The sequence below is a fragment of the Hyalella azteca genome, unplaced genomic scaffold (assembly GCF_000764305.2).
Source record: "Hyalella azteca isolate HAZT.00-mixed unplaced genomic scaffold, Hazt_2.0.2 contig9352, whole genome shotgun sequence".
In the NCBI taxonomy this organism is placed as follows: domain Eukaryota; kingdom Metazoa; phylum Arthropoda; class Malacostraca; order Amphipoda; family Hyalellidae; genus Hyalella; species Hyalella azteca.
Window position 1 is genome coordinate 60,072 of NW_025939426.1, and position 26,712 is coordinate 86,783.

The 26,712-nt window shown below is 38.7% G+C and overlaps 2 protein-coding genes across 2 annotated transcripts in view; both read right to left on the reverse strand.

The window, feature by feature from the left end:
• Positions 1 to 6,990, reverse strand: part of LOC108676288 (phenylacetaldehyde reductase) — a 9,482-nt gene extending 2,492 nt beyond the window's left edge. Inside the window, exons 1-7 of the mRNA XM_018164349.2 lie at positions 6,906 to 6,990; positions 4,458 to 4,659; positions 4,136 to 4,317; positions 3,340 to 3,477; positions 2,510 to 2,697; positions 1,707 to 1,937; positions 532 to 642 (exon numbers count right to left, since the gene is read on the reverse strand). Of these exons, the coding sequence (XP_018019838.1) occupies positions 532 to 642; positions 1,707 to 1,937; positions 2,510 to 2,697; positions 3,340 to 3,477; positions 4,136 to 4,317; positions 4,458 to 4,659; positions 6,906 to 6,918 (1,065 nt within the window). The 5' untranslated portion in view covers positions 6,919 to 6,990. The remainder of the gene's footprint in view (positions 1 to 531; positions 643 to 1,706; positions 1,938 to 2,509; positions 2,698 to 3,339; positions 3,478 to 4,135; positions 4,318 to 4,457; positions 4,660 to 6,905) is intronic.
• Positions 6,991 to 9,206: 2,216 nt separating this feature from the next.
• On the reverse strand, positions 9,207 to 25,681 carry LOC108676295 (kinesin-like protein KIF14). Its single transcript, XM_018164355.2, has 22 exons — positions 24,951 to 25,681; positions 24,512 to 24,593; positions 24,089 to 24,225; positions 23,307 to 23,537; positions 22,737 to 22,869; positions 22,234 to 22,428; positions 21,728 to 21,835; positions 20,933 to 21,049; positions 20,404 to 20,532; positions 19,582 to 19,742; positions 18,806 to 19,291; positions 18,147 to 18,489; positions 17,547 to 17,741; positions 16,997 to 17,137; positions 16,366 to 16,509; positions 15,475 to 15,679; positions 15,184 to 15,329; positions 14,161 to 14,523; positions 13,526 to 13,679; positions 12,475 to 12,583; positions 12,134 to 12,351; positions 9,207 to 11,897 (listed from the first exon to the last, which is right to left on the reverse strand). Exons 1-22 carry the CDS (start codon positions 25,376 to 25,378, stop codon positions 10,783 to 10,785), a joined length of 5,340 nt encoding a protein of 1,779 aa, XP_018019844.1. The 5' UTR covers positions 25,379 to 25,681; the 3' UTR covers positions 9,207 to 10,782.
• Positions 25,682 to 26,712: the final 1,031 nt, after the last annotated feature.

The window sequence follows — 26,712 nt, forward strand, 5'->3', positions numbered from 1 at the left end:
GTATAGCCCAGCCGATCCACAACAGCAGGTTAGTTAAGATTTAGGTCTCTAAGATAAGTTTCTTTGTTTATATGCGTAACTGGTTATATTGTACTATTATTTGCCTCATCATGGTTACTTATAAGACATACTTCTCGAACAGGTTCCCACGTTGCCAAGGGTATTATTTCTATTATTTCTGTTATCATTCCCGTATTCTTTGCCGTATCAAATAAATTCACTTGATCCAGTTTGATTCATTTCCGAGCTCGTAATTTCCTCACTGTGCGGGTAACGTACGGCAGTTACCCCACAGTACAACATGACTAGCTTGGAATGAACAACATGAATGCATTGACCGATTTCTATAGGATCTCACACTCAGAAATGTGCGTGAATTTGTCCAAACAACGATGCACCTTTTAGGTCATCCTGATCCATTTTGGCCCGACAAAGAGTCGTATCAGTGTTACGTTTACTCTCTGCTTGTGAGAAATTCTATCGATATTTGGCTAATATTACCAATATTTTTTTCTGAGAGTACGGGCTTACCCCTGAATATTTTGCAGGCTTGTCCACAATGCCGAGCTCCATCATGGCGTAGGCCATGTCCAGCAGCGATGATTTCATTGGGGTTGGCTTGATCCCCAGCACGTCTGTCATCTGCACGAATGTTGTTCACATTGACATTACTTGGGGAACTTGCTGAGGGTTAAATCTCAAAGCTGGGTATCATAGACAGTAGTGACTGGGGCATATAGGAACAAAAATCTTCTTGTTAGTAGATATTAAGAAAACATTGGATCAATTCTAAATGCTGATACATAAGCCAAATAATATTTTAGTATCAATATTTCAGCGCATGATGTCATAGACACGAATATTTAAGGCATGAAGAACCTTAAATGTGATTGTCATTCGATAACAAGCAAACTATTTTAAATTAATGAAGAATATTAATGCAACTTCAGAGAATACATATTTATTAACCATTTTTCTACGGAAAAATTACCCGTCATCATTGCTATTTACATGTCAATACCTGGTAACAAGAGTTACCGTCGGCAGACACAAGGTTGGCGTTAGAAAGGAAAGCTATTTTGATCCAGACATACGCATATATACTATGCCCTTGTCGCTTCGCATAATACGAAATCCGAGTTAAAATGTAACTGCACAAACCAACAGAAATTTATTTGATTACTAGCAACTTACTCACAACAAATTTATTACTCACAACCTAAAGAAGGCAAGACAATAGAAAGGTCGGGCAACATAGTTCAACCTGTACCGTAATTTACAACTGACGGCAAAATCAATTGATGATTGAGCGATAGCCCGTCGCTAGTGAACGTTGATTTTTCAATACGCGTTTGATTTGAGATTGGTTTGAACTTGGGGAAATGAAACAGGATTAAGAGTCTCAAAAACTTGCGAGGAAATGCTGCACGTACACCGGTCAGCTCCGATCCGGTTTTAAATGAAATTCTGATATTTTCATCCGATGACTCAAAGCTATCGCCTAAATCTCGCAATAATTGTTGAGCCTCCTGCTTCTGAAGTCCTCAAACGTAATGGGGCATGATAGCGAGAAAGATAGACAGATAGGAAGATAGAAAGAAAGATAGATAGATACATAGATAAATAGATAGAACGAATAATAATTCTCATATCCAATATTTCTTGCACAGACTTCTAGTTTACAAGCCTATAGGCTTCATACTCACCCTAGATGTGTCAAGCTCCAGGATTTCATCGAGCCGTGGCAGAACCTCCATCCTCACACCTTGGTCGAATAAAGCTGCGACACGCACGAGAAAATTTGGCAAGCTTCGTGTAGTTATTCTACATCCTTGAGGATTGAATTCACTGCCCACGATTTCATGTATTCCTTTGAACCAAATCGCGCCGCTGCTGATGAGGTGGCGCTTACCTACAGCTCCAGGATTCGTGAGGCACTGAAACAAGACAAACTTCAGCTTAGGCTTCTTATTTCACAACATATTATTCAGCAATTATGTTACTGATGACCATCAATAACATTAAATGTCTTGGGACAAATAATTTGGTACTTTCTGATGCTTACGATAACCATAACGCTGAAACTGACCTGAAGATATGCTCATGCGACGTTCCTAACGCTGATACCGACCTTAAGATGTGCCAGTGCAACGTTCCTGACGCTGATATCGACCTTAAGATGTGCCCGTGCAACGTTCCTGACGCTGATGCCGACCTTAAGATGTACCAGTGCAACGTTCCTGACGCTGATACTGACCTTAAGTTATGCCAGTGCAACGTTCCTGACTCTGATACTGACCTTAAGATGTGCCAGAGCGACGTCCCTGACGCTGATACTGACCTTAAGATGTGCCAGTGCAACGTTCCTGACGCTGATATCGACCTTAAGATGTGCCAGTGCAACGTTCCTGACGCTGATATCGACCTTAAGATGTGCCAGTGCAACGTTCCTGACGCTGATACCGACCTTAAGATGTACCAGTGCAACGTTCCTGACGCTGATACTGACCTTAAGATGTGCCAGTGCCACGTCCCTGACATCACAGACGGGGAAATTAATGCTGGGGAGGAACGGCGGCTTATTGCTGAGAGTGTCCCGCATGATGCCCACCGATGTCGCGCTCCTGTGGGACTCCATCAGCGGAGGGCCCATCACCAGCGCAGGGTTCACCGTAGACAGCTCGAACTTTTTGTCCTCTGAAACGAGGTGAAGAACGTGATTTTTTTGTTCTTTGAAACGAGGTGAAGAATGTGAATTTTTTTGTCTTCTGAAACGAGGTGAAGAACGTGAATTTTTGTCCACTGAAACGAGGTGAATAACGTGAATTTTTTTGTCCTCTGAATCGAGGTGAAGAACGTGATTTTTTTGTTCTTTGAAACGAGGTGAAGAATGTGAATTTTTTTGTCTTCTGAAACGAGGTGAATAACGTGAATTTTTGTCCACTGAAACGAGGTGAATAACGTGAATTTTTTTTGTCCTATGAATCGAGGTGAAGAATGGGAATTTTTTTGTACTCTCAGTCGAGGTGTATAACGTAACGAAGCCACAAGCTTATATTGGGGCAATAATTCACAGTGTCTGTTATGAAATAATTCTGAATATTACTGCTGTAAGTGTTGAACATTGAACGGGTGTCAAAAAAGGCGTTGAAAAGTTAAAAAGCCCATCTTGCACAACTCGCTATGAGTGCATTGACAACTCTGAAGTTAATATTCAATTTCGCAATCTTTCCTTTTTGTATACACGAACTGCAACTCATTCCAGTCCTTAAGCCTTAATTAACAAATATCCTTTAAAAATACGAGTCATAAATAATTAACGTGTCACGTAAAACTAACCAGGTTGTGAGTCAAGGAACTCCCAGGCTGCTCTCTCGGCCAGCGTCTTGGAGCGGCCGTACACGGTGACCTCTTCGGAGGTGTGGTCAGTCCATTCCTCCTCGTTGTATTTCTTGCCTTTCACAATGCCACCTTTCCCTATGACATAAAACAGAATTTTTTTTATTATTAAAATTATTAGAAGCACTGAAATGTTATTACTATTATGATCAGTATTAAGCTAAATTATTTTATTTAAGAAAAATAAATTATATCGCGCATGATACATGATGCACCAGAACAAATTATTTAAATATTCCAGAAAACTCAGAACTACAGATTAAAATACATTCAAAATAGAACAAAGTGCGCTAAAAAATATTTTAGCTATTTAAAGGAAGACAACACAGGCCAGGGACATATGACTAGGAATTGTAAGTAATCTGTGTTATAAAATTTACCAGGAACCAAAGAATTTGACGCGTGGAAAAAATTCAGTCATGGAGACTCTAAAAAATTTAACAACCCCTTCTCTTCGCATATGGCACCCCCCTACATAAAATGGAAAATCGAAAAACCATACCGACTACAAAAACCGTACCGACTACAAAAGCCGTACCGACTACAAAAGCCGTACCGACTACAAAAGCCGTACTGACTATAAAAGCTGTACCGACTACAAAAGCTGTACCGACTACAAAAGCTGTACTGACTACAAAAGCTGTACCGACTACAAAAGCCGTACTGACTACAAAAGCCGTACCGACTACAAAAGCCGTACCGACTACAAAAGCCGTACCGACTACAAAAGCCGTACCGACAACAGCGATGATGGAGGAAGTTACGACGACTTTCTTGACGCCGGCGTTGGCGGCGGCCGCGAGGACGCGTCTGGTGCCTTCGATGGCGGGACGGAAGATCGCTTCTTCCTTCACGTCCGCGCCGATGGGCGGGAAGGGACTGGCGGTGTGCATCACCGCGTATACGCCTTCCATGGCTCTAAAAAATTATATAAATTAGGGAGATGCATCTACAATCCAGGAAATGAATTTATGAAAAGTGCATATGAGCATGGAAATTTCTTTTGTCGAAATTTCTTTTGTATGTTCAGAAATTCAATTGTAATTTGAATGTCTCACTTGTCCCAGCCGTCATCGCGCACTAGGTCAGCTTCGACGAGCTCGAGGCCGTGCTTGGGGTTCTTGGCGAGCTGAGTGAGGGGTGCGATGCGGGCGGCGTCCTTCAGACTGCGAACTGTTCCGCGGACGCGATATCCGGACTCCTGTAGGAGCTTCACGATGTGACTGGCCACGTACCCGCTGACCCCTGACACCAGCACCACTGCAACATAGGTGAAGTGATTATAGGTGAAGTGATTATAGGTGAAGTGATTATAGGTGAAGTGATTATAGGTGAAATGTTTATAGGTGAAATGTTTATAGGTAAAATGATTATAGGTGAAATGATTATAGGTGAAATGTTTATAGGTGAAATGATCATAGGTGAAATGATTATAGATGAGATGATTATAGGTGAAATGATTATAGGTGAAGTGATTGTAGGTGAAATGATTATAGGTGAAATGATCATAGGTGAAATGATCATAGGTGAAATGATTATAAGTGAAATGATTATAGGTGAAATGATTTTAGGTGAAATGATTTTAGGTGAAATGATTTTAGGTGAAATGATTATAGGTGAAATGATTATAGGTGAAATGATCATAGGTGAAATGATTATAAGTGAAATGATTATAGGTGAAATGATCATAGGTGAAATGATTTTAGGTGAAATGATTTTAGGTGAAATGATTATAGGTGAAACTATCAAATTGTCTGGATTTGTATTTTTTACGCTAAAATGAAAAAAATATCAAAGCCATTGAAGTATATAATTCCTAAAAAATTTGCTGAGGATATTAGCAGTTACAGCACACCCTAAAGTCACATGAATAAGAAACTTTATTCATGCACCGCTTCAAGTTCCTAATTTTTCCTATTATAAATATATTATTTATGATCGGTCAATTCTTGATTGCTTGAACACGATATCTTTATCTTCCATAGTTCATATATACAGTTATGCACAGTGCGAATTTACGGTTCTATGCATCATAGTAATCTACTAGCAATCATCTTACTAACACTCTACTCGCACATCACGCTTTCTAGGCAGAACATCTTATACTAACAATCTACTAGTCTTTTATGCCCTCTAAACTATCACAGTTTCATAATTCACGTGTTAATTACACAAAATTGTTCCCCGTAACGCTTTCATCAAAATATACAAAATTTCCTTGCATGTCTAAAGCATTAATGCATTAATATAAATCAAATGATAAACGCTTCAATGAATACGATTGCCTGAGGGAAATTTGCATACAGATCGACTCCTTTAGCAGGCAAGATAAGCTCATTATTTTTAATCCTCACGCCTGAACACATCGCACAATCACTCCACTTGCATGGCACACTTAACCAATTCATGCAAACGAACAAATTACTGTGAGGATTAGGATTAACCTTACCTAAGTTATGTTCTTGTGAATATCGAACTAATTTTAGGTAGTAAATATAACATCGATTTTACAGTTGAATATTATTAGGCCACGAGGGCTGCTGTCGATTCTAAATATATTGAATTTTTACAGCTTTTCGTGCGTCTCAGACATGCAACTCACTGCTCCAATCGTTCTGTGCTTAACCGCCCGGCCACCTTGCCAATTTCAACCGAAACATTCGCGGTTTTCTGCGAGATTCAAACCAACAACTCACGACTTTGGTGCTCTGCTGAACTTGCAACTAGTGCTTGGCCACATAAGTAGTTGCAATAAACATCATTTAAACATTACGAAAACATTTTATAAATAAGCATTACTTTGATGCACAATCACACCTATATAACAAGTATTTTAATAAATTTCATTGAAACAAGGAATCTATGATGAAAATCAACTGCTAAACAGCGGCAAAAAGCGTCGAGTGTCAGCTTACCGACAAACTAAAGTGAGGAACAAGTTCTTGAAGCCCGACACCGGACGTTCCGATTACAGCAAACATATTAGTAGATATTATCATCATAGAAGCAATAAATATGTTCTGGAACTTCAGTATGCTTCGCTAAAATGAAATGATTGGTCAAGCTTGATTAGAAATTTTATACATATAATTTCATTCTTTTTCAACGCAGATAGAAAGAAATATGAATTCAAAAGGCCTAAGAGGTTCTCACTTTTGCTAAAGCTCAATTGTTCTCGAATCGAAGTCTACTACAGCGTTGCCAGCGATATGAAATCGGAAACGAATGCTTGAATGATCGGCAAGATGCGACTTCCATGAGGATTACATCGTAAGATTAACTTAGATTCCTTCCATCAGTCCCATGGTATTGCTGATAAAAAACAATGGAAATATTCTCAGAACATTATAATCTTAAATTATTAATCTCTACGGTAAGCATTCGAATCCAAAAAGGAACTCTGTATTGTTCCAGGTGTAAAAAAAATCATCCGATAACGTTTTTTAAACAAAATTTTCCGAGGTTACCATTCGGAATATATAGAAACGTCAACGAGAGCAACTCACATTTGTCTGCCATGATTTATATATTATAACCAACTATGTCGTTCAGCAGTCAGAGCTCGTAGCAGCACAACCACGCACGGTGCAGTCTGAACGTCGTCTGTCGTTGACGGGGCACGGGGGGCGGGGCTGCCGGTTGGTTTTGCCAGTATCTCGGAGACCTCAGTCGTCGGTCCACGCAGGGTCCTCAAGATTGTAAAAATCTGTGTCATTACCATAATATACTTTATAGATCTAATAAAAATTTATTTAGCATCGTAACTTTGAATTGGTCAATTATTGCTTTCATATCCGCCAGGCCAGAGTTTCAAAAAACAATTTTCATGTATAGAATAGAATAGAAAATGTTTCAAAATTAATTATATTCGTTCATACACGAGTTATGTTTTGAATTGTTTGCTAATTTGCTTATAAATGCAACAAGTGTGTAACTCATACAATGAAATGAGCTAACCCGAGGTTTTCAATAATTCTTAAACGATCGTCGAGAATAATACTTCCCCGACCCGTGACCGACAGCTTTTATCACCATTTGCGACAGACGATGCATACGATCGACAGCATTCATCACCATTTGCGATAGACGATGCATACGATCGACAGCCTTCATCACCATTTGCGATAGACGATGCATACGATCGACAGCCTTCATCACCATTTGCGATAGACGATACATACGATCGACATCATTCGTCAGTATTTGCGATAGATCGACCTTGCTGATTGTCGTCCTGCAGTTCTTACGTCGCTGATCGCGCACGGACAATTGGCTTAGCCTCAGCCGCTCATTGAACTGATGAATGCAATACAACTGTTGAATACAACTCAATCATACTCTATTGTCTTTTAATAGATCAGCATACTGATAGTTGATGGGAACGGACATTCCAAGGCCAATTGAAACTATAAATGACATAAAAGTTCGTCTTCATGTTTTTTTAATATAATCGCATTGTTATTTTGTCAACACATTATAACAAATGTCGATTACTATTGATCGGTTCACAACTTTAGGCTCACATGCAAATATTCTTTCTAACTATAGAAAAAATGATCTCCAGAAGAATCAATCACAAATAAAAAAATATCTTACTTTTCGAATCAACAAAATCCAGCGTAAATTGAAGCGAAAGCACTATTGGTCTCAGGTCAACAGATAACGAATTAGATGAACGTAAGTAGTTTCGATATAATCATGCTTATCTTACAGAGATAACTATTAGCGTGTAAACAAGGGCCGAGTCTTCGCATGGCTTGATTCTTGCTGAGTCATATCATGTCTTATCTATTGTTACCCTAATTGTGCAAGATTTTGTACGAGACTTCGTACGCCTGTGTTTTTCGTGAGATTTTTCGTCCCAGAAAAAATATATTAATTTGTGATGATGAACAATGGAAATTTTCTTCTGAAGTATTGTTAAAACCAAATTTTTTCCAATGTTGAATTTTGGTAAAGTTAAGCTCATATACGATGTTCTTTAATCTGCATTGCCTGTTAAAATTAAGCAGAGTACCAATATTTGAGAAAGAAAAATGCCACGCAGCATTTTCCTGTTCAATATTGTGTTTTCATGAGAAGCAGCAGAAAGTTCTAATCGTACATTTGAATGGACAATATATAACTTTGAATTTATATAGCTTGGCTGAAGTTCTAAAAATTGAGTAGGAAAAATGGATCATAGTCTTCAATAAGCATCAAGCCGCCGTTGACTAAGCTTCACTTCCTAAAATTCAAGGTTTCATTATTGACCTAATTTTTGAAATTTGTCTTGGAAAACTCATGCATTCAAATGATGACTTGATGGCCTCATACTCGTGAGCGAAGTAATCATATCAGGACAACTGCTAAAAATGAAATTACCAAGTCACGTTCAAGATAAGAAGAATAGATACCGTCAATTATTCAGAAGATAGCAGTGCAGGTTAGAGTTCGTATCTCACGTACACGAGATAAGAAATCCTCTCTTAACACATGTCGGGCTACGATGCCATAATTTCAGGGTGATACGAACAAATAATCATTAAATAAATCGGGACAGGATTATAATGCTGGTGAATTTAGAAAGGAAAAAAAGTATTGAAACAGCCTAAAGAGAAAGATCATTTCATTCATGGAGAACCTCTATTGCAGGCTTCACCGAAAACTGGACAATTTACTAATTTGCGACTTTATGAATTTGTGTAGAGCATAACTCAACTTCTTGTAATATGAGCAAGAGATTTGATTCACCACCAAAACTTATTAGCGATTGAAATGCCGGTTTTTATGGATTAATGAAACTTGCTCACAGTGGCGCGTCTTTCCTTAGATATAATTTCATTCACCTTTTAATACATCATGATTTAATTGCTAAACGCATTATAAATATTTTTATATTCATATGCAACAAGGAACAACTTTTGTAGTTGCAGAAATTATTGCTACTTTTAGGAGCTAATTTCTAGGAATTCATTTACGTAGCATATTTACAAGGCGAGCAGCAGCACTGCTTCGGCCAGACACGTGGAAAAGACGACGTCGGAGCGAGCATCGCATTATCCAGAAACATGGGTGACTAGTTAGGTCAGAATTTGGAGGTGATAATACTTGAAGAGTACATGATTGGATCAACTGGAACTGATCGTTTCATTAATAATCTACACAACATTATTGGATCGAGCAAGGGCTCCGAATAGATCGAAATTGAATGTACGAATCATATCTTGAATTCCACCCGCCCGCCGTCCGTCCTCACACTCTAGCGACATTAATAATTATGATTTTAAAGATATGACAACGCATAAATAATCACTTATTTTTGGAAGGGCACGAATAAATAACAAAGTGACTAATGATTAATGAGATGGGAATATTTGTAAAATACGAAGCACAAGGTAAAACTGTACGTTCAATTAATATTTGTAAAAGATGGTCTGAACATAATCACTGCAATTCTTGTTCTGCACAAAATACTTTAGAAGAATTGTTCGAAGATCACAGGTTTCAAGTAAGAAAATAAATATATATCTGTTATTTTAAAATAATACACATTTTTATTTTCAAAAATATATTTCAAATATGCATGAATACTGAAATTGAAGCGACTGATTACTTATCGCGGAGCTCGAAACAAGATTAATAAGCGCGATGAAGGATAGGCAACTTCAGTACAATCAGATAGTTGAACAAAATATGATTTTAACATCAACTTCAAGTTTTTCAGAAGCAAATAGAGGAGTAAACAAGCTTCAGAAACGCACGGTCTTTCAAGTAAAAAATACTATAATTGCTTGTATTAGACAGACAAGCACGAGTAGTGAAATGAATCAAAAAATGTGAAAGTAAAAATCAAACCTGGTACACCGTACATGTGAGGGATTTTTCTTTAGATAAACCCTCTTGTATAAGCTTAAGTACAGTTTTCTTTCACCAGCAGTTACTTCTCCTACAGACAATAAACAAACAAGTGCGTTTCCACAGTTCAAATCAACACCTAAACAAACAAATGCTGGACTAATCATAGAATAAGTTCATTTCAGTACTTGAGAAAGTTAAAAGCAAAACAGCACAAATCAGGACAACGGAGGGAAGTTCACATAAGGCCCAAAATGATCACGGTAATCTATGTTTACTTAATAACCTAAGAATTAATATATTATCCCAGTAAAGTTGTACTAGAGACACTAGACTAGAGTTCAGAACCGACATCAAGTGAAGCCCATATAAACTTAATCGAACAATTTGTGAAGCCTGGAACAACTTAGGAGCAATTGAGATACAGGAAAAATGAAATCTAATTAATGATTCTCAGTTTCGTACTGCGATTCATTTGTGTAAAATCTGTTGAAAATGGCATTAAAAAAACGATCTATCTCGCCTTTTCAAATCGTCGCTGAAAGATTATGCTAATTGGAATATTAATTTATGAATTCCCGGAAGAGTTGAGAGTCGAGTCGGTGACATCAAAGTGGACTTCTTGCCCAGCTTTTGCTGAGCGACGGTTGGTGAATGCCCTTCAGAGCCATTCAGAGGGCTGCTTTTCACAGAGAACACTTTGACCAGAGAGGAAACTCCGTTTCTATTCGATTCTTTTCCTGTAGGGGTACCTTTTCGCGGTGTCTTGGGGCGTTCACGGCTTCCGGCAGTGAGTGTGTCACGAGCATTTGTTGTGATAAGACAAGGAGGGGTTTTCTTGGAGGGACTGATCTCAATCCGTACTGAACGCAGTACATGTCGAGTCTGTTTTGGATCTCGAGCAGCAGGAGATGACTTATTACGAGGAGAGGCATTTTCTTTGCCATTAGAGATGGGCCTATCTTTCTCATTTCTCAGTGAATCAAAGGCATAGTCTTTATTGTAGACTGAACCGTAGTAGTCCATTTCCTTAAAAAGTTTGAGCAGAGTACTGTCTCCATCATCTTGATTTGACGACTTTGTTGCACTTGATACTTTCAAGTCATTTTCTTTTGATTTTTGCTCACCTTTCGAAGCGCTAGAAGTTTGGTCATCGAATTTCGCGCTAGTTATACGTTTGGGAGAATTTACACCGTTGCTCCCAACGATAGGAATCTTTATAACTCTCTCCGGTTCTGAGTTCGGTTTGCTTTTGCTGCTACAATCCCGCGAATTCATTCCATCAGCATGTTGAATCGTTATTGTTGGAACATTTTGTCTGGTATCATGAAAAGTTCGCGACAATTTTTGCCCATTTGTGTAATTGTTGTTGACAATATTTATACGGCTGAGTTCAGGTTCTTTCTTTTCTCCACAATTGAGCAAATGCGAAAGAAATTTTAAAGCAACTTGGGCTTCAGAAGCGGCTGAATGAAACTCATTGATGACTACGGTCTTATCTGTGGAATTTGAAATCGATTCGTTGGCGCGGGATGTGGGTAGCGAGGGAAGACTAGTGAGACGTTGACGAAGAATTGGTATAAATTCCAGAGTTCCTTCTAAAGGCCACTCTAATGCCTCACAAACTTCCGGCAAACGGCGTTCACGATCCGAGGCACCATCTGATAGAAAGGATATCGTTGGAAAGCAGGTTACCACATTGACATATACTGAACTATACACATTTACTAGTCTACATTCATGTATTAGGCTGAATACTTGAGGTATTAGGCTGAAGACTCGAGCAGAGGTGCTCTAGTCTTGCGTGTGCTCAATGAAGAAAAAACAAATCTACATAAAACACATACAATAATGAGGAAAGGCAACCGAATTAGAGAAGAGCGAGGGAGCTCTTTACCTGCGAACGCAGCCGCGACATTTTGAAGCTGTAGCAACAACTGTAAGAGGTGAGGGTAAAGCTGCTGAGCATCTGAGATATTTAGTCTCAGTTGCACCAGTGACAGCGTCTCGTCTCCTCTAGGAGGCATGACAGACACAGCAGCGTCGAACACTCGAAGCAGCTTGGACTGCAAGCTTGACGCAGCGGTGTTAATGTCACTTCCTCCACGACAAAAACTGCAACAACCAATGTTAATTAGCTAAATTTTGTGAAATCATTCCAGTATTTGATGCCAAACTCTTTTTACTAACGTTCCGAAGTTTACTAAAAAATGACAAAATTCCTGGCTAGGAGCTCACCGATTTTGAAGTTGCGCCACAGACCGAGCGGTGAGGAGGCTCTGCATGGCGCCACGGTTCACCGCCGACAGCACTGCTGCACACGCTGCGCAGTCTTCACCACATGTTTCTGCTCAGCATTATGTCAGTGACAAGCTCGAGATCAGTACGTAAACCGATGAAATAAAAACATACTGCACATCTATGAATATTAGTAAAACTCCAACGAACTATGCCTGATATAGGTATTGTAGCAACAGTCAGTTGCTACAATAGCAACAACAATAATCAGTGTAGCAACAGTTTTCCATATAGTTCATGAATGCGAAGTCTCAGAGATAAAACCTTCGTATGGATGCAGACTAACGATTCCATCATAAAACTTCAACCTTAAAAAGAACAAGAAGCTTGATAGTGGCAGTTTTCATTTTGTAGTTGGAAATGATGACGATCAACATTAACCTGGCGATACCATCCAACATTGAGATCTCAAAAAAAACGGTTCAACTAATTTTTATGATATCAAATTTAGAATAGGAAATTTACTACAAACTAATGAATTAGCAAGTGTTGGACGCTTCAAAACATCACGTTCAGAGCGGGTAAATAAAATGAAAAACGATTAGGTATTTTGAACTGAAAAATGGCGAAGTTTGATTACATAAGAAAAGTAATCAAACGGATAGAGGAAAAAATCATAGAGCCGCAGAGCGACGGTCGGCGTTCGAAGCGAGCCGTTCCGTGAGTGAGTGGCTCGGGTGCACTCTGAGGGAACATAATTACAGTCAAAAATAAATACTCACGGAGCAACGACCAGCGTCCAATGATACGTATCGTGGCTGGGTGGCTTGGAGTAGTTGAAATAAGTGCAGTCAACATTCATAGATAAGAATATAGAGGCTTGGTGGCTTAGGGCAGTTAAAATAAGTGCGGTCAACATCCACAGAAACGTACCGTGGCTGGGGGGCTTAGAGCAGTCAAAATAAGTGCGGTCAACATCCACAGAAACGTACCGTGGCTGGGGGGCTTAGGGCAGTTGAAATAAGTGCAGTCAACATCCACAGAAACGTACCGTGGCTGGGGGGCTTAGGGCAGCTGAAATAAGTGGACTCCTGAGCTAGTCGCAGCAGCTGCAGCGCCGCTAGCGCCGACACCAGATCACGGCCGAGTCTGCACGCCGCGGTACAGGCCTGACTGCTGGCACGCCTGCTGCCGGCCTTGACACACTGCGCCGAACACAAAAGCGTGTAATATAAATTAAAAAAAACAATAACAACTACGGATAAATATAGTAAAAAATTACATAAAAGATATATATTTATTGAGGTTATATTTCAATCTTATGCGCAGAAGGCAGATACAGTGTATTAAAAAAATCAGATAGTAGTTTCATCAGTCCGGTAAAGGAAAACGTAATAACTTATACATTCTTCGTTTTCTTAAAGAGTTGGCTCAGCTTCGTCAAAGAAGTCTGTGGTAGTGTCATGAGAGAAATATTGCGTGGATATAATTATTTCAAGTATGGATATAATTAATTGACAGATTGAATTGCAATATTAAGTACACACTCATTCTAAAGACGTTCCTAATAATATGATGATTTTATCTGCCTAAACAATAATGATGGATGGAGAATTATAATATTTACTAACATGATGGGCGAATTTATTAACGGAAAAAATGTTTATAAAAAGTCTACCAGCGTACCTGGAATAGCGACGTGAGCGCCGAGTTTGTGGCGACGAAAGCATCAACAACGATCTCCTCGAACGCTGGCACAGCCTCGTTGAGTTCGCTTACGTTTGGCAGCGATTCATGCAACTCCTTGCTGTCAGAATTTGTATTTCCCATTTTGTTCGTTTCTTTGGAATTAGAAGATACAGAAGCATCGCTGTATCGCTCTCTCCTGGCGGGGTTGCGAAAATGCCCGGCGTTCGAGAGAGGAACGCTTAGCAAGTTAGCGAGCGACACACGTAAACATCGTACGTCCGCCACGGAAGACACCATGAAGTCTTGGAAGTATTGTAAAGCGCTCTCAGATAAACTGTTCTTCAGGTCATCTTGGGCGCTCTGAAATGGGAAGAGAGAGGTATGATGAATTTAAACAAGCAAACACTAAAGAGAAGAATTCAAGCAAAAAAAGACGAAAGGCTCAATTAAAAAGTAATAACTTATATCAAGCAATAGTAGGCATGAAATTTAATACCACCACAAATAAGTATTGATGGTAACACAAGAGTAGAGAGACCTGCTGGTAATCAAGAAGCACGAATAGAAGTGTCAGTGTGCTTCCAACGCAACTACGAATCTTACCGAACGAAAGTAGCACAGACCATAAATAAACACAGACCAGCATCTCACACAAAGTCCATAAACAGAGACCAGCATCTCGCACAAAGACCATCAACACTGACCAGCATCTCGCACAAAGACCACAAACACTGACCAGCATCTCGCACAAAAACCACCAACACTGACCAGCATCTCGCACAAAGACCACAAACACTGACCAACATCTCGCACAAAGACCACAAACACTGACCAGCATATCACACAAAGTCCATAAACAAAGACCAGCATCTCACACAAAGACCACTAACACCGACCAGCATCTAACACAAAGACCACAAACACTGACCAGCATCTCGCACAAAGACCACTAACACCGACCAGCATCTAACACAAAGAACAAACACCGACCAGCATCTAACACAAAGAACAAACACTGACCAGCATCTTATAGTAGAGTAGCACAGCGGTGTTGAGGGCGGTAATCACAAGGTGCTGCCCGCAACAAAGGGCTCCATCGTCCTGTAGGGCGGCGATGCAGCTGCTGGCAGTGCCGCGAGCAGAACCAACTTCGCACAGCGACGATCCTGGCAACAACAATGATATAATAACCAGGGGAGTGGAGACGGAAAAACAATAATAGACAAAATTCAATTCGGATGAAATGAACGTGAAAAAATGCGACACACAAAGCTTAAAAAAAATCTGCGATACTTTAGTAGTTTCACTTACTTGACTTCGCTGGCTTGGTAGTCAAGTTTTTGAGGCCTGAGACGTACACGAAGCTGTGATCCAGAGACGAGTTCATGGTAGCATTGAATGAGACGTCGGAGTTACAGCTGACGTTGAGGCGGGCCGGCGAGGGGAAGCATCCAAGATCCTCGGACGTACCATCCCATTCAATCATAGACATCACTTCTGTTACAGAACTGCGACCCTGCATCACGGGAAATTAGGATCAAAGTTAGGAAGAAAACGGGAGCCAACGATTGATAACTACTTTAAGGAAATTTATGCGAGACTACTACAATGCTAGTAACAATAATTGCATATTATCCTACTTTAATACTTGTACATGGGCAGCACTGAAGAAAGATTTAATTAGAACCACAGCCTTGGATCATCATACATAGTTGGCTCTCTTTCTCGCTACTGTAAACCTTGGATGACATACAAAGCGTTTCTTCTATTAGACACCTGAACTTAAAAACTGTCATAAAGTTAATTCATTAACTCCTAACGCGGTATGTATAAATTATTAGAGGCTCATTCAAAAGCTTACTTCGTAACTATGACATCTGAAGATGTGGCTAAAGAATAATTTATGTGATTACAATATTGTTAAAAGTTGATAACAAGTATTACTTCTTAAGTAATTACAGGTTTGCTGAAGAGGAATCTAGCAAAAGTGATTAATTTCTTCTTGATTGCTTAACAAAAAATAATGTTATTTAGTATTGAAGAAAATGTTAGTTTTTAGAATAAAAATAGTTTATAAAAATAGTCAAGTACCAGCAGTAGGAGAATATAAAAATAGAGCCTTATTGTAGAAAGAATATAAAAATAGAGGCCTAAAATAGAGCGTTATAGTAATTGGATTACGGCTGTATACTCGTGACTGACAGATGGCAAGTCTTGCAGGGCAGTGAAGAGTTCTGAGAACTGAGCAGCAGTGAGCAGCGCACGCAGCTGCAGTTCTGAGTGGCGCACCAACACCCGCCCCTTGCTGCTACGCTTCGCCAGCACCTCCCGCTGTGCCACGAAACTCTGCACTCACAATACCAACAATATCATGGGAAATGTGTTCAATTCTGAAATGTTTCGCTCAATGAATGCAATGTAAAAAAATGTCAAAAATTTTAACTGGGGTAAATCCTCTCAAGTGTAAAATGTTTCAACATGTAAAGCCAGAAGTAGAGTGAATGTCATTAATTGAATTTTATTGAATAATAATTTTTGGAACTAACGTGCACGTATTATAGAGGAGTTCAGTTCAAAAGCCGTAACGCGAGCACTTAAAAGCAAAAATTAATTATTGCAGGAGGCAATATGCAAATCAGTCGGCAATCTCTGTAATTTTGAGCTAAAAATATCTACTGCCATCTTTGTTACGTACTGAATAAGAAAGATAAAACACTTAGCCATTAAGATTAGGACAAAGCGACTTTGAATATTAGCCTAACTTATAAGAAAAGGTAAGATTCTGATGGATTAGAATTCTTGCTTCAAATAAGAACCTATGTCAGGAACTCACCATTGGAACAGCATAGTTTTCAGATAAAGCGTTGGCACGCCGGACAGAGAAGAGAAGTTCGATGTCATCGAGAGGCACCTTATCTTGGGTGTGAGCGGCCTCAAGCTGGCACACAGTCTCGTTCAGAAGCTCTTCCTCAATCTGAAAAATTTGACGAGTTAGTCAAATTAGGCTTTGGCTCTAGTAAGAACTCGACGGGATGAAAAATATTGGTACGTAAATGCTAAATAAAGTAATAAAAATAATAAGTAAATAGAATAAAAAAGAGTAAAGCGAAAGACTGCCAGCAACGATTGGTGACATGTATAGTTTGCTGAGCAGTCCGCACAACCTGAAGAATATTAGATATGCTCAATACACTTGCTAAAATTACTTGAAGGAAGTTGAAAAGAAAATCAGTATTTTGAGTCTTCTTTGACAATGAATAGGTACTATTTTATCTATTTAAATACTTATGCATTTCGCAACGGAACATCAGCTTAAAACTAGTGAAAATTAGAGCTAGGCTTCACATAATTATTTTCATTAAAGCTAAATCAAAAACCCTCACTTTCTGAGAGAAGTTTGAATCTTGTGGAGCCTCATACAACGAAATTTCTCCGACAGTTTTATCTAAATCGTCACAAGAAGATCCTGCATTAAAGTTTCGTTCGTACTGCTGCAGTCGCTCCTGTAGTCCCATCTTTTCGACCTGCAGACGATGCTGCTGCAGCTCTGCAGTCATTCTGCAGCTTTCTTGTTGCTCCTGCAACATTGACAAGGACGAAATTATAAGGTAATAGTATTTATTCCACGCTCGTCGCCAGAAAACAAGGGACGACTGACATACGAGTATCCTATATTCGTATTTGTATCATAAATACATCTCTTCGATACCCAATTGTAATTTCTGATACATATTTTTTAAAATTTTGCTTAGTATAATGGTTGGCTAAAACATAACTCATATCTTAGAATTATTAGATCAAAGTTACCTGTATTATTGTCTCAGATATATCAATTGCTACCCTATCCGAAGTTGCATTTTGTCAGAATCTTTCTATTTAGGACGTGAAATTAAAATGCAATCATCAGTACAGACATCAATATTCGAATTAAAATCCGACATCTTTAATCAGAATTAAATTAAAAGGTTCACTTAGAAACGAACCAGGTTCAGCTGGAGTTGTTGGACGGACTGCTTTTTCAGTTGCAACTCCTGAAGCAGCTCACGACGCGCCAGTTCTTCTTCTTCAAGAATTTGTTTCCGAAGTCGCTGTTCTTGGCATCGGAGAAGCTCTTCTCTCGCATAAGCAAAGTTTTTGGTGTCATTGGACCCAGAATTTGCAGTTTCGTCTTTGGGAATCCAGACAAGAAGGAAATATATTCCCGCAAGTACAAGTCGATCTTTGTGGCGTAGCATGCAATTTTCTTCAATGAGTTCACCGTTGACAAAGACCTCACAGCCGGAGGTGGCCTTGAGTGAGAGACTGCCTTGGTCGTTGTAGATTGTGCTGCAATACCAAGAAAATACAAATTTGAAAAATGTTAAGGACATAAAACTGACTGAATCCAACAAACTGTGAACATGTAGATACGGTCAAAGAGCACAATTAATCAAGTCCAAGAGTGAAGTGCATTTTAGTTGAGTGACGTGTCTAATGAATGAATTTGATCGTGGATGTAGTAATAGTATTTTTATAGTATCTAAAGAACCTTTTCAGTTGCATTCAACCCAAATTAGTAATGTAGACACATTAGTAATGTAGACAGAGCATTAGATTTGATAAAAATGTTGAATAAAAAAGATTAGTAAGCTGAAAAACTCACCAATGAACGCCAGAAGAGTGCAGCCCTTTGAGAATGAGGTCGGTGTGCTGAGCGCCCAACGTCGTTGCTCCATCTTTCAACGCATAACAAAGATGTTCACTGAGCTGTTCGTCGTCGCAGAGATTCACGAGGCACGGCCGTTCGTCGGAGGGCAGTACATCCCGTACAAAAATACCAGCTTTCTCGCATCGCCCCAGTGCAGCCGCAGCAGCACGAGCCGACTTCTCCAGGCGTCTGTTCCATTCTTCCTTGGCGCGGTGCAGTTGACTTGTGCAAGACGATAACTCGTGCTTCAGAGCAGCTATTTCGCGCTCTCTAACTAGCATCTCCTCGGCGCGTCTAGCCTCCTCTTCTGCAAGTTGTTCGTTGGTCTTCTTCTGATGGTTAGCAGGAGTGACAGGACTGCGCTCTGTGACGAACAGCTTCGTTGGCGACACGCGTAGCGAATGGCGCGCTCTCAGTCTCTCAACTTCGGCTTTCAAGCTCCTGAGAGTGAACAAAATAATTGAAAACAAAGAAAGGCACACATTCAACACTTCAAGTGGCAGGTGCGTTTCTGTTTCAACGACTGGTAATATATAATTTATGAATCTCATTGAACCAAATTACCATTCAATTCGCGGCATATAGGCTTTTCGAGAGATCAGATCAATTATGAATTTTGGAAAATTTTATTTTATAAGTTGTCATATGGAGTGCACTTGCATTCAGATTATAATATACTCATTCCCATTTTATTCCACAACATTATGAAGTTTACTGGCAGCTATTCTGACCTGATGATGCGGGCGGCGGGGTCTTCGTTGATGTGCTTCACATTAACAATGTTGCGAGCTTGTCCAGCGTAGCGCAGGGTGGCCAGTGTCTCCTCGGCATAGCAGCTGGCAGGAGATATGGTCGCTAACATGGCCGTCTCACTATTGCCTCCCAATGACTCCTGTACGCAAGGTTACGTCAAAATTGGCTTTAGGGTTCCAATTATATTGGAATTTTATACTCCAGTACGAAATACTAGTTTGGAATTGTATTACAAGTTTTGAATTGTAATTTATTTTCCAAGTCTGGAAATGTATTGTTTAAATCCGAACTGAAGTATGCATATAGCCAGAAATTTGAACACAATGAAAAATGCACTAAAATAGAATTGGATAAGGTTAGCCATAGGTAAAATGGGAAGAAAGTGCTGCTTGGATCTAATATAGAGATAAGGATGAGACAAGACAGGTAATCTTATCTAGCGCGTGGTCTTAGGTTCGATAACCCAAATCCATTATTTAACAACCCCAGTTTAGAATAATAAGCATGCGACATACATAAGACACTAAATTGCATTGGGCTTTAGGAAAAAAACTATGCTGCTGACGATTATTAGGAATTTCATGTGGCTCACAAGTTAGATTTATTATACATAATCCCAAAAAAGGAATACTTCTGGGGCAATTTTTTAAAACTCGCTATGTTAACGTAAGTACTTACGCTCTATTTTCTTGTCTATGATTGGTGGATTTTGCTTGAAAGGCCGTCAATGATTGGCTGATGAACTTACGATCTCTTAACTTTTTTTGAAAGTATAGACACAGGCTCGTGTGAAGGCTCACCTTGAGGAGCCACGTGAGCACACTCTCTCTGTACGGCACAAAGCAGCGTCGCTTGCCGGTGGCGCTCTCGGCGAGCGCTGTGATGACTTTGCCCAGCGTCAGCAGCGACTTGTTGATGCAAACGCCCTCCTGCACTCATGAACAGTGAGTAATTATTTATTGACGACATAAACAGATATTAATTTATTTAAAAAAAATGGATAAACTCTCAAAATTAAGCTAAAACCAAACATTGGGAGGATGAAGTCAGTGGACCTTGATAAAAAACGGGAAAATGAAACAAATGCTTAAATACAATTTACAACAAATTTCAATTATATTTGGTTGGATAAACAAGCCGATAGAAGCAAAAAATAAATAACTGAAGTTACAGTAGTCTCTAAAATTGCTAAAATTTGAATTGTCAATGTTACAGGATGCAAAAGAGTTTGAACTTAAGGTTGACTGAAACTCGCTTTACGGAATAACAGCTAGCAACAGAAGAAATTGGAATAGGAAAAGTTCAAACTTACTGCTGATTTATACTCACTTTCATTCTGTCAGCATAGCCACCAGAGGCTCCGATGCGCTCACTGCCCGCCAGGTCGACAATGCTTATGTTGCTCACACGACTGTGCTGAAGCTCCTCTCCTCCAACGCTTTCCGTCTGCAAGTAATTATTAAGAATGCATTTAAAAATTAATTACACTACCTAGCATAATAATTTTGCGGCATTATTCCAAAACAAATAAACTGTTCCAATCATGGTTTTGCTGGTTGTTCACAAATGCCAACTAAAACTCCTAATACTACTTATCACATTAACCTCCTCCAGCCTTATGATAAATTACTTGGAAAAAACACGAATCGAAAGAACCGCCGGCAATTGATGCCACTTGAATTTCTTACAGTTAGCCAAGATAAGTTACAGGATGAATAAAAACGCTATCAAGAATCAGTAATTTGGCAGACAATGCGGCAAATTAACATTACCTTTAATGAAGAAAATCTATTTCTAGCAGAAACTATTTGTACTGCGCAGTGTATTTGAAATAACCTGCAAATTAGGACACTTCATCGCTAGAGATGAGCCTCATTTAAATGCAGCCAATAATTTGATAAGAAATCGGCATGCCAGCTCATAAATAAATTACTGCATAAGTAGCCAAAAAAATTTAGATTTTGAAAGTAATTAAAGTAAATGGTCCAACAATTATCAAACACACTATTAGAATCATAATTTCAAGCTTTTCTTCATTGGGAGATCATGAAGATTCTTCAAAGATAACATAAACCAAGCATGGAATGAAGTATGTACAGAAAGAGTGGCGGTTCTTTTTCTAACCTGAGTGCGAGTGAGCTTCAGCGTGAAGACTGAGTGTGACCGCGATGACTTCTCATTCATGCCAGTAGCAGCTATGGAACGCTCCCTGTTGCCGTGACACAGCCACATCTGCAAACAAAAATTTCTCATCAGTAAACATACTGGAGAAAAATATAGGTACTATCTAATCAGTAAAAATACAGGACTTGCACTTCTAAGAAACAACTTATCTGATGTTTTGCTGTAATAGCACAGTACAACAAAACTATAAGTTTTTCAATGCTATTACTCTCATGTTATTGCTACGACTATATCACCCATAAAAATAATGAAAAATTCAGAAAAATTTTAATGTCTAAACTCAGAAAATAACAAAATTCAGTGAAGTATAAGCATGAGAACCAATTACTTTTGAGTAAGCTTTGCAGAACATTCATTCATTGCTGGACATTGACAATCATTCATTCACTGCACTAATCTACAAGATAATTTCAACGGAAAAGGTGAAGGACTGCAATAATATGAACCTTGAGCTGCTCATAACTGGTGATAGGGTGCACCGCGGCTCCCACAATGTGTGGACCAAGTGTGGGATGTTCCCGCACACGCAGAGCCTCCCGCACTGCCCCTTCCTCATCCTCTTCACCCACGAGGTCGTAGAGCTTCTCGTTATAGATCTCTACGTAACTCATCTCCACTTGGAACTGCACTCGCTCATCGTCCTGCACAAATAAAGCCATGAGAAAAATTTAAAATCATTACAAATTACAGCAACACTTAAATAATTATGCATAGCCAGTTTTGACCACGAATTGTTTAGTTAAAAATTGACTTTTTAAAACAAATATCTAAAATTTTCTCAAGATGACATGGCACTTCAACAATGGTATATTTGGAGAGTTTTCTAAAATCATTTTAAAACAATTCCTGTTCTCTACATTTTCCTAGGGGTGAAAAAAGTCGGTATAATTTAGACTTCACTTATTACTATAATTCCTCATGAAGGTCGTACTAAAGAATGAGGCTTGACCTGAGCAGGAGTGGCAGGAAGAGACAAGGAAGGACTGCCAGCCGTGCGTCCCTTGACCTCAGGACGACTGAAGAGATCACAACAGAAGCGTGGGATGATGCCCGCATCTGGGCCAGATTCGCTGCCAAGAATGCTGCAAATAGAAAAGAATATAACATCAATAATGTTAATAAAATTAATTTTGTGCTTCTGAAAAGACAGTTGGACTATAAATTCAATCATGGCTGGATGCAAAGAACAAAATTCAATGCAAAACATACGGTAGGAGATAAGATTCAATTACTAATGCACAGATGGAATATTGCAAGTATTGACAGTGGCCAAGTCATACTTCAAATGGCTCAATGATTCAGATAGGAAAGTTCTGCCAAAAAACAAGAATAGTTCATCTGATAAATTTAAAGTTAAAATAAAATTTGAATTTGGAGTCAACTGCCTATGAATATTATCAACAAGTTTAATAAAATAAAAGCCTACATTTTTTTATCAGAAAATATTAAAAATAAGTAACAAATCCAATTCAAATAGTGGGAAAAAATCTATCAAATAGATTAATTTCCTGAAATGCACCTGTATGTTTTTCCTGAACCAGTTTGGCCATAAGCAAAGAGACAGGCATTGTATCCTTGAAGAGCCCGGTCCAGTAACGGCCTCATGAGGGTATGATACACCTGTTCCTGGCTCGTGTTGCTGTCACTGAAGCAATGGTCATAAGTGAAGGCATGACAAGAGTCTGAGAAAACTGTTATTTCCCGACCAACCACAGTCACAGCTCTTGAAACTCCTTCAGTTTCTTGCTCTCTGTAGATCAAGAGATATGGAGGTCATTGCTAAAGAAATTCACAAGGAATCAAATCAAGGAATTGGCTCATCAAATAAACAAACAATATGGTAGTTTCCTGAAAAATAAATTCATGCTGTTCAACTGTTGGTAATAGCTTTATTTCATCTTGGATAAGTTTCATCTCTAAGTAAGTTTAAATCAATACAAGCTATCTTGAAACAGGTTATGTTGAAGATTGTATTTGACATGCATTCTGTGCAAGGAAAGTAATGTAACTTAAACTTAACTTCATGCCAGTACCTATATCCTGCGCCATTAGGCTAAACAAAGAGAAAGAATGCTTAACAGAAGAAAATTTTATACAAGATACAAAATTAGCATCATGCATTGGAATGTAATTTCTTCAACATAATTTGAAGAAATAATTAATTGTTGTACACTATTGAGACTGAAATTTGTCCTTAATAATGATGCCAACAAGGCAGACGTTTTAAAAACTGCTACCAAGACAACATTGAATGTGTGGTTGTTTTCATCTGTATAACATGTTTCCATGAGCTTGACTCACTTCCTTGAAAGAGGCCTAACTCTGACAGCCACAGTGACAGCAGACGTGCTTTCTTCAGCATTTGGCTGGAGATGAGAGCTGGACAAAGCAGGACTGCTGCAGTCACCTATTCCACACTCAGACCAATGTGGCTGCACCTGAGGAATTATCAGGAGAAATGAGAAAATTCTATCTTCAACTGCAATTACATTTAAGCTGATGCCTGTCCAACTTATTGCACATTCAGAGCAATGAATCTGAAATGAGGTTTGATAGATGACAAAATGTGAATTATAGATGAGAGTATTAAGTAACAGATGAGTAGCAGAGGAAAATTGATAGAGTAGAAAACAAACTGTTAAACTCAAAAGTGCACCTTAAAAAGATCAATGGCAAATTACTAGAAATCAATAAGATGAAACAATAGATAATGTTCCAAATCACCTTGGGAATTTTTGGTGTTACAGCAGGGCTTATTGGTGGATGCAGTTGGCCAACTGAACGGCGTTTACTATCAAGGCTGGCTCTGTGGAAAAAAGGCATACCTAAATATATATGCACAATATGTTTACAAAATTATAGTTTAAATTCACTGAGAAGGGGATGAAGAGAGCACTGAATGTTTCTTGTAGTTCAGTTGGGAACAATAAAAAATTCCTTCATGAGTGAAATGTATGTTCATCTAAATGTTTTTTAAAGTATATAAACATTGACTGAGGGAGTTAATTAATTTCTATAACATGAAGAAATAGATAAATAAAGAGATATATTTAATATATTTACAATGCAGCTATTTGTACAAAGAAGAGGTAAGCACTAAAAATGATCCAAGTCATCCCATTTCATGGTAATTGCAGATGCACATAAAAATAAATCTCAATACCTTTGTCCAGTGGAAATATTCCTCATAAAAGTAGATTTTGGTTGCAGAGGTGTGGTAGCACCATTCAATTTCTCCGGAATGTTGGCACTAGAACTTTGCTTGCTCAGAGGATGACTTCGATTTCTTTTACCAAGTGCATTTGAGGGAGTAAAAGCAGCATCTTCGTAAGCTTTAGGTCTCAAGGACGAGGAGCTGGAAAATGTCAAGCTTCCTTCACTCTTCAAGAGAGCTGGTGTTCCAGAAATTGGTGTTCTGGATTGAGTTGGTTTCTGTGGAGTTTTACTCAAAACTGCAGGTTTCACTGAACTATTGCCAAATTTTTTGGAAGAATGGCCATCTTTAATTGAAGTTTCTGCACTTTGTGGAGCTGCTTTAGGAGTATTAGTCCGTCTCCCGCCAGCATTCTTCAGAGGGGTGACCAAAGGCATAGCTAAGTGCAGTAAATCACAACTTTTGAATTGCACTTAGAAGTGTAGTGTATAATGCTTACATTGAGCTGCCAAAAAATATTAATGAATTTAAAGTCATGAAAATTTACAGGAAATTCAACATATTCATTAAAATATGGTGAATTTTCAGTGCAACAAGCCTGTCCAGTGTCACTTATGACCAACCATCTATGGTGATAGGTTATGAGCCTAAAATAATCTGAAATGCTTTTCCCTGATTAGCACTAAGCATCAAGTAAATCTTCTTGGGCAATAATATTCAAAATTTTTCTGGAATCTCATGATCTAAATGTAGGTATAGTTTTTCAACTGTCAGATGTGCGGTAATCAATATAGCAGGAATATTGCAGCTCCAAAAATGGTGAAGACTGGAGAGGCAGTCTCAAAAGTCAGAAGGTAGATATATTCAATTGCTGACCTTGACTTGCCTCATTCTGGAAAATCAGGCAGAAAGTGGCAGAGCAGCTGAGCAATCAAAAATGGACTGATTCTAAAAAATCTCTGATTTACCATTATAGCAGCAGGTATTTGTGAAGGATGCTTGTGCTTGCAGTCACCTGTTGTTATGGCCCATGCATAATTTATTTTATAGAAAATACAAAAAATGGCACATTTTTACTTACTATTTAAAAAAAATGGCCTGTAAAATGATAGTTCTAACTGGAACAGACTTAAACCTGGACGGTTGTACCTGGACCAGTTTGTCGGACCAGATCATGATAAAATAGGTTAAAAATCATTTGAAATTTTTAGCAAACTTTTTGAATAAAATAATTGACTGGGCAAATTGAAAACCTATAACATTTTAATAGAAGTTTTGCAAATTTATTTTAAAAAATTCACAGCAAAATTGATACCATTGCATTGGTCACAGAGAAGCCCATTTCTCAATCAAACTAATTAACAAACAATTATCTAAAACATTTAGGAAAAGTAGAACATTTCTACCAAAAAATTTGCTTTACTTTGAAAGAATTCTAGTCAGACTCTTCACTCTTGTCTATTGCTTCTCAAAAAATTCTGGTTCCTGTCTCTCTGTGATCCAAATCCGGGACAAATTCATGGGCATTATTGTCCAATTCATGAGTGGCTTCTGCTAAAATTGACAGTTTGGCAAGTTACAATTAGAAACTTAATAAGCTTTTCCACCAATTACCAGCACTCCAGCTGTGAGCTGCCAGAACCAAGCATGGAAAACCTCTACTTTTAGGGCTGCAACTAGAGCTTTCCTGCGATTTTTGGAACCGCAAGATTTCTGCCAGATGAATTAGGGTAAACACTCCATATTCTGACACCTTAAGGACATAGCAAGA